This window comes from Pelecanus crispus, chromosome 12, assembly GCF_030463565.1.
Source record: "Pelecanus crispus isolate bPelCri1 chromosome 12, bPelCri1.pri, whole genome shotgun sequence".
Lineage (NCBI taxonomy): Eukaryota > Metazoa > Chordata > Aves > Pelecaniformes > Pelecanidae > Pelecanus > Pelecanus crispus.
Window position 1 is genome coordinate 3890742 of NC_134654.1, and position 13295 is coordinate 3904036.

Below are 13295 nucleotides of genomic sequence, written 5' to 3' on the forward strand. Positions count from 1 at the left end.
CTTGCCAAAAAGTGTATTACAAAAAAAAAAAAAAAGAAAGAAAAAAAAAAAAACAAAAAAAAGATACCTGACTGGTGTCCTAGGGCTACCTATGAATCTGCGAGGTGATCGAATTTTTGGTTCGAAAGAAAATTTCTCTTTTACGCTTTCAAGTACAGATGGAGCCACGTACGTAAAACCCTGCAAAACAGGAATGAATGCACTGTAACTTACAGGCAAGATTTACATTTATCATCACTTGTGCAGTTATGATTGGCATGAAATAGTAAATGAAGATTATTAAAAGGACAGTAAATGTAGACATATGAACTTCTACTCACTTCCTGAAGCGAACAGCGGGACTTCAGGGAGTTCCTCACCCGTGTGCCTGCACACCCCAGATATTTCTGCTCAGGTCGCAGATTCCCACAGGCATGCTCAATTTAATTAATTTTGGTCTACAGAATGGACATTGTTCTCTCTGCATGACTGTGAAAGCAATCCCATGTCCAGGGTTCATAATGCAGCTATGAATGAGAACGCTGACATTTCAGAAAGTAAGCAACGTTTGTTGGCTGTTCTATCTATATAAAGAAAACGTCAGCACTAATCAAACCAAGTATTTTCAAAGCCCTTAAACATTTTGAACCTGTTGCAGGATGTGTGTTTAAAATGATGATAGTTTGCTCCAAGTATCGGGGGGTAAGATTCAATAGAACTAATTTACCTGAAATGCCCTACTGTTTCCAAGTAACACAACATACCTCTCCAGTTACCCGCTCGTCCCTAGCTCACTTACCAGAAAGACCTGGTTGGCACTTTCACTGAGAGTAGAGTCATCTGGGCTATCAACAGGTGTCTGACGTGTAAACTTTGAATCAAACTGGCTCACATCCTCTTCAGATTGCTTTGCAAAAACAAAATGGTTAAGGGTTTACATTACAGATATCAACCAAATGGCTTAGCGGTGATCAGTGTAGCCTCTGGGTGGAGTTCATTCCATAGGTTTTTGGCAGAGCTCTGCTGTAGTAAAACCCTGGAGTGGTGTCGGAATCCTGTCGCTGCCAGTGGGAGGTCACTATGGGCACTGACACTGAGAAATAAAGGCAAGGGGGAGGGGCAAAAATTATGGATCAAAAAGGAACACAAATTAAAAAGATGCCTTTAAAAAAAAAAATCTCAAATTACAAACAAAAACTTTTAGAAATACAATGCCAGTTTCTTGCAAGTTTAGCCCTCGTCACAACCAGCATAGAACAGTTGCAACTATTAGTTTTTGGAAGGCTCGCCACATCATTTCATCCCGTTTTTGCAGATACAGAAGTGTTTATATGTGAGGGACAGATGACAGCTCTGGAATGAGTGACTAAGAACATTGTTTAATTCAGCCAAAGAACAGCAGACATAATTCCAGGATCCCTGCTCTCATTCATAAGTGCCACTGAAAAGGCAGCACGTATTCATTTGTGCAGGCCTTCATGCAACCATGGAAGCCCATTTTCAAAAGCCACCTGGTTTGTACAAGTAACTTTCATAAACTTTGCTAATAACAGAAAAACCCCAAACTATCTTCAGTTAATTTGTTTGGAATTATCAGCCTTGTGTCATTCTGAATTTCATTCAAAATGGTGAGGGGAAAAAAGGTCTGGAGTCCCCACGCTGTGGTATGCTCAGCATCAGTGATGCCTAAGTCAGTTTAAAGTGAGATTTTGAGTAGTTGGGAACTTTCGGGGTGGCAATATCCACTGCTGCTGTAGCTAATTGTACCCAAAGGGGAAAAAAAAGACAGACACCCTACACCATCAAAATATAAGATAGGATAATAGAGGCTAATTCATCGCATCACTGGTTTGAAGTAAACTTTAATTACTGCCTATAATGCACAAGATGCGTTGTAAATATTAATAAGCAAACATACAAAATTCTTAATGAGGTGACTTAATTTACTTTTGTTTAGCAACTATTTATCATCTTAGTTTTGACTAAGTGCTGACTTACTGTATAACGTTTAGAAGCAGAAATTCAGAGATAATGGCACTTGCAAGTCTGTTTAACCTACAGCTTAGAAGCAGGAGGAATTAAAACTGAAGCAGAACCTTCTTCCTCCAGGAGACTGAACAGGATAAATTAGCTCTTAGCCGATTTTTGCCACCTTCTCACATAAAAAAGCAAGATCCTACTCCAGTGACAGATAAATACCATGACTACAGAGTAATAAGACAGAACAGCATGCTCATGACAGCCCGTACGTCATACTGTGTGGAGACTTAAATGAAAGAGGTTTTTTTAAACATTGATATAGCATCAGTTCTCAGGGGGAAAAAAAAAAATCCGCATCAGGTAGTGTCTCTTTAATTTGACAACAATGAATCTGAGAACCAGTAACCTAAGTTGATGCATTTAACTATTTAAAGTACCAGAAATCAACGGCACTCCAGTTTGCAAGAGTGAGCGTTTCTAAGTTTTAGATTCCACATTAAGACCTTTCCTAAAGGCATACAAGGAATATCGACGCATTCTGAGTACATACCAATAAGGGTTTAAAAGGAGGTTCCACCTTTCGTGCCAACAGCTCATCCCAGTTAATGTGTCTGAAGAACGGGTGAGCCTACAAGAGTTAGCAATAGCACACAGTCATAATCCATCTTCTGGGTATACATCACAGAAATTTAAGAATTAATAAGCATGTTCTTTTCAGACCCTCTCTGTGCTGTCTGTCTTTCCAAAATCCCATATGTGTCTAGTGTAATATATTCTGCAGCACTACATCAGAGTAGTTGGAAGAGCTGAAAATAGATACCATACCCTCAAGTTAGACAACATATGGCCCTATCATGTTTTCCTTGAAAGTATTAGAAAAAGTCAGTTGACGTGCAAAGTACCTCTACATTTTACAACTTTAAAAGTTAGATATCTCAAAATAATGACAAAACTATTAATGACAAATGATCAGAACTATGAACTAAGAGGACTCTCCAGTATATTGTTAATCTCACCACAAAAAAGTCAGGCTGGAAGCAATAAGAACTAGGCCTCTGCCTTACCTTTTAACTATGCAACACTAAATGCAAACTAACGACACTTTTCCCTTGAAAGAGCTGCACGAAATGCAAGGGATAGCAGGTTTTTCATCAGACTGCTAGAGTATCATTGCTCTTACATTGTTGACTGTACAATTAGCATTATGCAACTAGTAGAAAAGATCTACTGGAGACAGAGCTAAAGAATAAAAGTTATTTGCCAAATCTCAAATTATCAAATAGGTACACAGCTGCTTTCATTAAGCTTTAAAGCATTCAAATTTTGCTCAGTTGTCACGTGTGGCTGCCTTTTTGCTCATTACACTTCAAGGCAGACATACTCTCCCTTCCCTGATGTACCCCCAAAGCTGTTTTCAATGAGGTAATTTAAGAATTCTTGAGTTAAGCGAAAGTTACCTGAACTTCTCCAGCATCTCCAGGACCAGCTCCTAGACGTGAGGCAGCGTTTCTTTTTAGCAGCTTAAGGAGAAATAACATCGAAAAATTAGTTATGCCGTTATGACTAGACTAGTTCTGACATGAATCATCACTTGAACGAATACCATGCAGAACGGATACAGAACAATCAGGAAATCTGCATTCATTAGAAAAGAATTGTATTTTCAAGGAAAATCGCTTTCTGCACCACGCAAAAACAAGACTGACTTCTTAGTAGTAGCACAACCATGGACTGAATAGCCATAGCGGTATCATTGTATTTCTATTTTCTACATACACACGTAGTACTGACATTCATTAAAATTCTACCTTTTTAAGCAGATCTCTGGCTTCTTGTGTGAGGTAGGGAGGCAAGTTGAGTTTACACTTGAGAATCTTGTCAATTGTTTTCTTTCTGTTCTCCCCAGTGAAAGGAGGCTAGAAAGCACCATTGTAATGGGAGGAAAAACAGGACTTGTTCAGGTCTCTTATTTGTGTACACAGAACTCACTTCAGTCATTTATAAAGCAGATAAAATTACTGCAAATGGGACTTCCAAATAACTGGATGAGAGCAGCTCACGACTGTAGTCAACATAAGTGTAGCCGTATTTTAGTTACATTTCTTACTTGCAGTTTGTATATATACAAATGTATACGTATTTATACATGCATCTGAATTAGAATACAGGTAACTACAAAAGCTACGAGGAGAAATACATGCAATTATAACTGTGCACCTACTGCTCCAGTCAGCATGTCATACATTAATGCCCCCAAACTCCACCAGTCCACAGCACGATTATGCCCACTCCTCATCAAGATTTCAGGGGCCCTATAATCAGAAAAATCGAAAATATGAAAGTATTTTAACAAGCGTAATACTAATTCTGACTACTAGTTTTCAAACAAAACCACGTTTATCAAGTAAAATTTCCATGACTGAACATATGAACCATCCGTTAAAAAAGGCAAAATTTAGCCATTACCCCCAGACTAGAGTAATACTTTTCTATTTCATCATGCAGCTCACATGTATTCAATTGTTCCACAGAACGTGTGTGTGACTGTTCCATCGTGAATAGATTCTTTACATAATCCGAAGTCAGTCAATTTTACGTGACCTGAAATTAAATACATAAAAATTAAGACTTGCCAGAATTCTGACATTTGTATAAGTAACGTTAAAAAAATAGGAATTTTTAACACGGATATGTAATAACTCTGAACTACTTCCAGATACCTTCAATGGTCTGACAAAGCAATACAGCTATAAAACCGAATGAGGTAATCACACTTACAGATAAAACCTCTGCATTATACCTGCAGAAGAAAGTGTTGCCACTTGGTGAAGAGAAACATGATAAACTAATTCACATATAGACAAACGTATTTAAAGGTTGCAGAGTGTTATTCAGATAAGAAAGTAGGCTGTCGAATTTTACCGCTTCCTTCAAAGTTCAGAGAACAACCTTCAACAAATTGTAAAGTGCCCTGAATTCAGTACAAGGACTTAGACTAAGTAAATAAGTTGTTTAAGATAACATGAAATACCGGATGGTACAGGTTGCCAGACTAATCGGTGTCACATAGTCCATGTAATAGTGCATTCGGGAATTGCTACTACTGTCACGCAAAGTGTCAACCGCTAGATAAGTCATTTCAGCTACAGATGATTTGGCATCCTACCTAAACTGCCTTTCCTAACTAACATCTTCAGCTGTCCCCATTACTAAAATGTCACTGATGCTACACTGAAGACACAGATCTTGATGTACTTTACAGTGACCCAGTAGAAGAAAAATTTCAAAGCTGCAGAAATAGCAAGTCAACCATTCAAAAAAATGCCCGTGCCTATACACATGGAACATGGAGCTTGCTGTGGCCTCTTAAAGCCAAAGAAGCTGTGTTTAAGGCCAAGCAATTAACTTTGGCAATTCTTCAATTATACCAAGAGTGATAACGAACATGCCATTGTTCTAAGGACATTCTCGTAAGAGTGAATTGTTGTGACCTTTAAAGGATTGTTTTCAAATGACTGGCAACGTAACTGTTACTGTATTTCTACCTTGATGATTAAGCATGATATTTTCGGGCTTCAAATCACGGTAGATGATTCCTTTTTGATGCAAGTGCCCCAGTGCCATTGAGATTTCTGCCAAGTAAAAGCTGAAAGGAAACATATGTCACAAAATTAGACATACTCAATCATGCAAAGCATCTTAAGCACCAAGACTATTAGTACATAGCAACGGTTCCTTGAAAGTATCCTTAGAAGCGTATGAGAGAATAAATGAGAGAAAACAATGATGCCTTTGAGGTTGGTTTGCCAGAAGGCATACAGGCTGCAAGATGAACTACAAAATTATGCCATTAGCATTAGGTTTACCTGTTCGGTAGCTATCTTATCATGGATATATTTGGAGGAATCGGAATTTAGCAGTTAGTGGTTAAAATGTGCTTCAATCTGTATTACCACATCTAAATGGCAAAGTTGAAGGGAAAAAAAAAAAAAATGAAGCTAAGACGTAACTGGCAGCACCCAAAGCGCTATCTGCGGAATAGCAGTACAGCCCCATATATACATCAAAGCTTTTTGGCTTTAGTGGCATGCACTGCAGGAAGATACAACTGTATTCAGATGTATGAAGCCTAATCAATAAGGGATAATTTCAGCTTGTTAATATGTAAAATACCACTACTCAAAAGGCTTTTTCTCCTTCATTAGCATAATTATCACTTCACACATCTGATCCTTAGAATACAGCCATTACAGTGACTTGGAAATTCTGTAACTGACTGGTAAAATTGTGCGTGGATCAAGAACAAAAAAAAAAAAAAAAAAAAAAAAATTGCATTTCCAGCAAGTCTTTCAGAGTCTTTCCTCCAACACCCCAAACACCTCCTTTACCACAACCCTGTGTAATACAGCCTCACTCAGCAACCAGCAATGGACCCTCCACTGCAGTAAGACTGGCATGAACAGGTAAGTACAGAACGCATACGTCTTCCCAAAACCCAGTTAACTGCTCTTTTCACTAGACTAAGGAATGAATGAGTGGTTACAGTTTTTCAAGTCAGAATATACCATTTCAGCACCTGGGGAAAAAAAACCCCAAACCTATTAATTTACCAAAATCATTTCACTTACCAAGCTGTGTCTTCCATAAATATCCCTTCTCTCTCTAACTGCATAAATAGTTCTCCTCCTGTCAAGAGAAAAATGAGATTATACTCTATTAAAGTGCATTCTATCATTTTGAGTCAGTCAAAAGTCTATTTTCTAGAAAAACCTGCAAGCAACAGGTGTTCCGTCCTGCTCCACAGAAAGCTGTTTCACAAAAAACAACTGACAATTTGCTATTCTGTTATTCTCAGAATTCTATCAATTAAAAAAATGCCAAAAGAAATCAAAACAGCACGCTGAAAAAAAATAACAGCGTTTCTGTCCCTGTTTTTTCCTACTGTTATAACTTGAGCAAATTGCTTCTAATCTGTGTCTGTTTCTATCTGTGAAATAAAGGTAACACTTTCTTGTTTCACAAAGAACCTGCAAGGACTAAAATCTCAGGTACTCCGTATGACCACATAGGATCTAAGTGTAACATAAAGGAATTACAAGCCTGATGGAAGAAAAGGTATTATTAAAAATCTTCCTCTCCTGTACTGTCATGAAAAGCAACTATTTTATGTTTCATTCATCTTTATTTTATTGCATTAGAAGGTTTATTTATGTTACTCTATGTATTCTTAATGCTAACTTCTTTTACATTTTTAAGACACCATGCCAATAGTTAGCTGGCTTTTTATGAGCAGAGGAAGAAATCCAAATTCTCCATTACGTAAGATAGCAAGAAGCAGGTAACAGCATTTCATATACTGACCACTGAGATACTCAAGGATGAGGTAGAGTTTTCCACCAGTCTGAAAGGCATAAATTAAGTCTACGATGAAGGGATGTTTCACTTCCTCCAGTATATTCCGCTCTGCTTTTGTATGAGCTGTATCCTTTGCATTCCTTACAATCATTGCCTACAAAAAGCAGAGAGATGTGAGCACAGCAACATGCTAAACGAGGCAGACTTTTGTATTTCATTCCCTTCCGAGTTTACTGAATCACAACAGTACGTATGATTCAACAACATAATAAAAAAGAAAACTTCACCATGATATATACATAACATGACAGGTTTCCTTGCAGAAGTTTAATTCTTTATTTCATAGAATCATACAATAAGGTAGGTTGGAAGGAACCTCCTGAGCTATTTAAATTAGCTGCTAAGAACTACACAGACAGAACAATTTTATTAAAGACTAATTATAATTCCAACTGTACAGGGATAACAACTGTATATATTGCAGACAAAGTTTAATTTTAGGTATATTATATAATTAGATATATAAATATATCTAGATAGATATATAATTAGATAATTGTAACAGCTAAAGGGAGGGATAGATTTTTTTAGATCCAGACAGCAGTGAAACGTGAACATTCGGGTTACCTTTTTAAGAACTTTCATGGCAAATATCTTCCCGGTGTTTGCTCCAGTTACTTTTCGTACTTGAAACACCTATGCAACACCAACACAAAAGCAATCACGTATTATGACCGCATTAGACGTCCTGAGTTAAAACCAAAGTTCTGCGAAAGAGAGATGAGATCACCTACAAACTGCAGCGCTGCCTGAAGGGGCAGAGTTAGGGATTGGAACCAGAACAAGTTTGGGACATTTTCTACTGCCGCCAGCTGGTGAGGCTCTGCCAGCGACCTCGGTCCCACGACACCAACCTTGGTGGCCCTGAGGTTCCCTTCTGGTAGAACGAACTTTTCAGAAAACAGGATGGGAAGATTAGACCTGGCCAAAGGCAGCACGCAAGCACTTTAACCGCCTTCAGCGTAATGCATTTACTTCCGTAGAAAAGAGTTCCTTACCTTTCCATAGCCACCTTTGCCAAGTACGCGTAGTAACTCAAAGCACTCTGGTCGGATCTTTTCTGGACCTCTGTTTACACTAGTTTCTGAAATCTCAAATTTTTCACAATGTTCCAAGCCACTGGATAAAACCGAAACAAGAATATAAGACTACCTGATACTCAAAAATGATCAAATGAAAGTAAGCAAGCAAACTACTTTCTGAAAAGCACACAGTATCTATCTGACATAACTGACTGACTGCTTTGGAGATCTGGAGAATTCTCAGCATCGGAAATTTTATTTAGGTGTGTGCAAAGCAGTAAGTTGCAACTTGCACAGAAAAGATCACCTGCAAATTTTGGGGATTTACAGCATCAAGATTTCCTTCAGATTCCTTCATTTTTATGCATAATAAATCTCTGTATTACACCAGAATTAAATTTAAAAGACCGAAGCCACAAACTGACTTAGGTACTCCTAGAAGACCTCAAGTAAAAGCAAGGCTATAAGGTGTGTTTAAGTTTCAAATCACATTCAGCAGCCCCAACAGTCATGGTAAGACTTCTATAACACAAATACCTTGCAGAAAAAGATGTAACAAAAAGTCTCACAACTCTGAACATGCCACAAAAGACGACTGAACCGTAATTTAATGATGCTTCCAAATTATGCTACAGTTCTGCAAAAGACTAACAGATTGATCCTGCGAAAGTAAATGTAACTGAACTGTTTTAACTGTCGCTGCTTTCTTCTCACAACATGGTATGCTGAAACAATCTGGAAATCTGTAAATGAAGTAATGCTAAAGGTAGCTGCCTCCTGAACTTCAAATCAGAACTTCTGAATTCTCATCTGCTTCAGGCTGCTATGCAAATCTGCAACTGGAGCCTTTATAAAATGAACAGAACATACAATGCTCTGCGCACAATGCATTACATTGCTCTTATAAATATTATTCAAGTACAATAGATAATGTTAGGAGAAACAAGGATTAAAAGACAACAGCAAGTTTTGCCAGAATTTTTTTTTATTATTATTATTATATTTCAAGATACAATTCACAAATTTTAATGTGAAGAAATAGCGAAGCAACTAGAAACAGCTCAAAGTTGAACAAGAATGACAAAATTTTCTATTTAACTTAACAATGTAACAAAATTAGAAGTTTTATGTAGTTGGCATGAATGGTACAGAACATTTTCTAGCAGCAACTTACAGGTCATATTGGCCAACTCCTCCATGGTCCATGCTCTCACTTAATTGACCCTGGGGATGGGAGGGGTAGAAGGAAGATTAATTATAATAAAAGAAGAAAAAGCAGTGTTAAAGATAAATGCGCTGATGTGTTTTACAACTTCCTAAATTACATCTATAATTATAATTTATGTTATATAATTAAATAAGCCTAAAGGTCAGGAATAATAAATGATCAGCAGAAGATAAGAAAGCTACAAAATTCTGTGCAAGATTTGCAATACTTCCACATATCTCAAACGGTGACACACGGATCCACTGTTTTACCTGACTGCATCGTTACTCAATAAATATTAGAGGTAACAATTTCACCCACACCCCCCAAGTGAATTTGGAAAATGTTAAGGTACTGCTTTTTTTATTTTTTTTTACAGTTGCTCTTACATATGAATTTTTAAATCCTATTACAGCATTATGCAAATTAGAACAACAGTAAAGATTATGTGAATAGATGAACTGGGATTCATACGCCCTAGGAACAAATAATCTATTCAGAAGGTTTTATTATTCTATATCGACAATAATCAAACCCCAACAGTAATAAAAGAATTAAGCTTTACTCTGGTGTTAAATAGCTTTTCTGACCAATAATCATTCAGAGGGATTAATGCATGCAAATATTACTAAAGAAGGCTCATGCACTTCATCACTTCAACAGTCGGAACGTCAACATCAGAACTAGTCACCATTAAAGAATGTGGCTCAATTTTGAAGAGATATATTTTCTTCAAAGAATTTTCAACTTGATCCCTTCTGCAAGATAATACTTCCCTATAACTGTGCCTCTACATGGCAAAAGAAGTGCAAACCAAGCAGACAGCTGGAGTGAATGCAAATAGAATTTAATGGGCAAGCTTCTAATAAGCTTTATACTATACCGTGGCATTTTTATTTTTAAAAATATGTATGTAAAATAACAACTGCGAGTTAGTGGGAACAGCCTGGAATCTACAGACTGAATATCGATATATTGAGTGATGTGTGAAATTCAGAGAATCAGAATGGGGAAAAAAACCAAACCACCGAGATCTGCAAAAAGCAGCTCAAGCCAAGGAGTGCATTTTTAAGTATTACATAAGTGCAAACACTAACCAAAGAAAATTAGAAACTTTCAATAGCTTCCAAACCATTTAAACAGTAAAGTTTACAGAGTCTGGTTTATTTTGGTGGGTGATCTAGAGGGGAATTTAACTCCTGGTTCCACCTACTAGCACCACAAGCCATTACGGAGTCCAAAAGTTCGAGTTTGCTTCCAGGTCAGTGAGTTGCTAGCTCATGTCCTCTTGATAACATTTATTAGAGAAATCCAGCTCACTGACATCTGTTTCACAATAAAACCCACTAAAGCGGCCCTTGACCCTACCGTTAGATGCCAACAAACGAAATTTTAAAAAATTCAACAAACACGGAGAATAAACACCCATCACGTTCCTACAACAACTTCTCAAGTTACCCAATGGTTCTGGCAACGTTCAGACGTGCTATTCTTGCCCCTGTGAACTATGGTTTTCATTCTCAGTATTAACTTCAACAAAATTCACTTTAGATACCGTTCCACTGTTTTCAGGATTTCTTCTCATTTCACAAAACCATGAAATGCAATGGTATTCTGGCTGGAAGGCTAGCAGTCCTTCAGTCTATACTTATTGTTTCATTTATTACAAACACAAAAATTAAGGCTGGTTTTTTCACCATAATAATTAATGCAAGCAACCGTGTGGCTTATGAGTAAACCCTCCATTTAAACAATTCTTCGGATTTTCTAGAATGGCTGTACCTATTCAAAACTACAACCGATCTGTTCTTGCTACTACTAGGCTTACGCCTTTCAGGAGGTACCAGGGACCAGCACCACAGAGGTTAAACAAGACAGTCCAGACTTTACACCTTGCTCACTTCCAGTTTAATGATCTTAACTGCACCGGTTGCAACGTCTTTCTGATCCCTGTAAGACATGCACAACGCCTAGAGAGAACTTTCAGTTAAACATTTTTCTCCTTACACTTCCCTGACACTTCCCCTTCTTTCCTGCTCTTCTATTCCCTGCTCTTCAGTTCTGTTTTAATTTCAAGTCAGTTCTCATCCTCCTTTATCTGTTTGCCAAAAGGCACCTGAGAAACGAATTTGGTTGCCAACGTCCATTCAAGTCCACAGTTCTGCCACAAAAATTTCAGTCATAGCAATTTTTTAAAATCCACACTAATGAGTTTTTTTAATTGTTCCCTGAGACTGAATTATTTGAACGTGAGTGAGAACAAATTCAACTTTCTTGCCATCCCCCTTACAACCTGTTCCTGGCAACATTAACAGTGTGATGCAAGCGACATTTTTTTTTTAAGCCAAGTACTTTATTGATTATTGAAGTGACAGACAGTGCTTTTTCCTGCAGGTTGAGAAGCGTTCAAGCCTTCAGCTGTCAAACAGCGTCTCTACAGTTTATATGCAGTGTGGGTATTCCAACTGTGATACAGAGCACCCGGTTATCTCAAAGACTCCAAGACTGCCATTAGTATTTAAACAGCAAAAAATAAATGCAGTAGCAGTTTAAGCAACAGCAAATGTTTAATATACAAAAGAATATAAAAAAGCAACAGCAGCACTAGAAAAATATAAACAGAGATCTTGTAATAAAATTCCCCCAAAGCCTTAACAGCATCTAGATGAACATTACAAAACGACAAACTACAAATTACAAGGTGAACCGTTTATGAAAGCATGAGATGGAGATGCACGTCGATCCATACAGACGTCTAACGCAGCATTTTAAAGCTTTGCTTTTAATTTTGCCGCTAGAGCAACGACTTTTTATACAGTTCCAGAAAGATTAGCATTTCTGCACTGACGTTAAAACATGTGACAAGAGGGGGAAAAAAAAAAAAAAAAAAAAGGAAAAAAAAAAAAAAGACCACGCTGCGGCACTTCTGCTAGGAAATCCAAGGCAAAACTTCCAAGGGAAAAAAGCTCCCGCAAGCCTGGCGCAGCCGCCCGCAGCCAGCGTTGGCCGGCCGCCCTCGGCGGGGAAGCCGGGCTCGCCGGCTGCCTAAAACCTGCTCCCCGCTGCGGGCGCGGCGCCGCTTCCTTCGCCCCGATGGCAACTCCCCGGCCGCCTCCCGGGCGCTCCGAGGCCGGGCCGGGCGCGGAGGCCCCCTCCGGCGCCGCTGCCGGGGCAGCGCGGCCGGCTCCGGGCGGGCAGGGCGCGGTCGCGGCCGCCTCACCTGCGGCGGGGCCAGGGCGGCGGCCGGCGCCGCGCTCCGCCTCGCCCGGCTCCCGCCCCGCCGCAGCGCGGCCCCCGCCCGCCTCCGCGGCGGCCCCGCCGGGCCGCGCCGCTCGGCCGCCGGCGGGATGCCCCCCGGCCGCTCCCTCCCCTCAGGCCTGCCCCCGGCGCCGCTCCCCGCAGCGGCCTCCCGCTCCCTCCCCGCGCCGCGCCGGCTCGGGCTCCCCCCTCTCACCCCCTCCTCCAGCTCCTCGTCCGAACCCGCATCCTCGGGCTGGTCCAGGTCGATGTCGAACACGCCCGCCATGGCGCGGCTGCAGGCCGCGGCGCCGCCGCCCCTCCCTGGCTGCGCTGGGTGCCCGGGGCCTGGGCCGCCTCATGGGCCCGCACCCCCCAACTCCGCCACGGCCGCCATCACCGGCTGCCCGGCCTCAGCGCGCCTGCGCCCCCGCCCCGACTCCGGGCGCCGCGCA

The 13295-nt window shown here is 40.0% G+C and overlaps 1 protein-coding gene across 11 annotated transcripts in view; it reads right to left on the reverse strand.

Annotated features, from left to right (window-relative positions):
* RPS6KB1 (ribosomal protein S6 kinase B1) overlaps positions 1 to 13129 on the reverse strand; it is a 27561-nt gene extending 14432 nt beyond the window's left edge. For 7 of the 11 annotated variants that reach the window (XR_012831547.1, XR_012831548.1, XR_012831546.1 and 4 more), the window contains exons 1-14: positions 13058 to 13129; positions 9571 to 9620; positions 8373 to 8493; positions 7942 to 8010; positions 7321 to 7468; positions 6588 to 6645; positions 5505 to 5605; positions 4470 to 4560; positions 4181 to 4271; positions 3768 to 3875; positions 3417 to 3479; positions 2510 to 2587; positions 779 to 886; positions 68 to 180 (exon numbers count right to left, since the gene is read on the reverse strand). Coding sequence is in view for 5 of the 11 variants with exons in the window: in XM_075719949.1 (XP_075576064.1) it covers positions 68 to 180; positions 779 to 886; positions 2510 to 2587; positions 3417 to 3479; positions 3768 to 3875; positions 4181 to 4271; positions 4470 to 4560; positions 5505 to 5605; positions 6588 to 6645; positions 7321 to 7468; positions 7942 to 8010; positions 8373 to 8493; positions 9571 to 9620; positions 13058 to 13129 (1271 nt within the window). In the remaining 6 variants the exon portion in view is untranslated. Of the gene's footprint in view, positions 1 to 67; positions 181 to 778; positions 887 to 2509; positions 2588 to 3416; positions 3480 to 3767; positions 3876 to 4180; positions 4272 to 4469; positions 4561 to 5504; positions 5606 to 6587; positions 6646 to 7320; positions 7469 to 7941; positions 8011 to 8372; positions 8494 to 9570; positions 9621 to 13057 lie in introns of those variants that run through there. The other 4 variants (XM_075719950.1, XM_075719951.1, XM_075719952.1 and 1 more) reach the window with 4 other exon arrangements.
* Between the last annotated feature and the right edge of the window lie 166 nt (positions 13130 to 13295).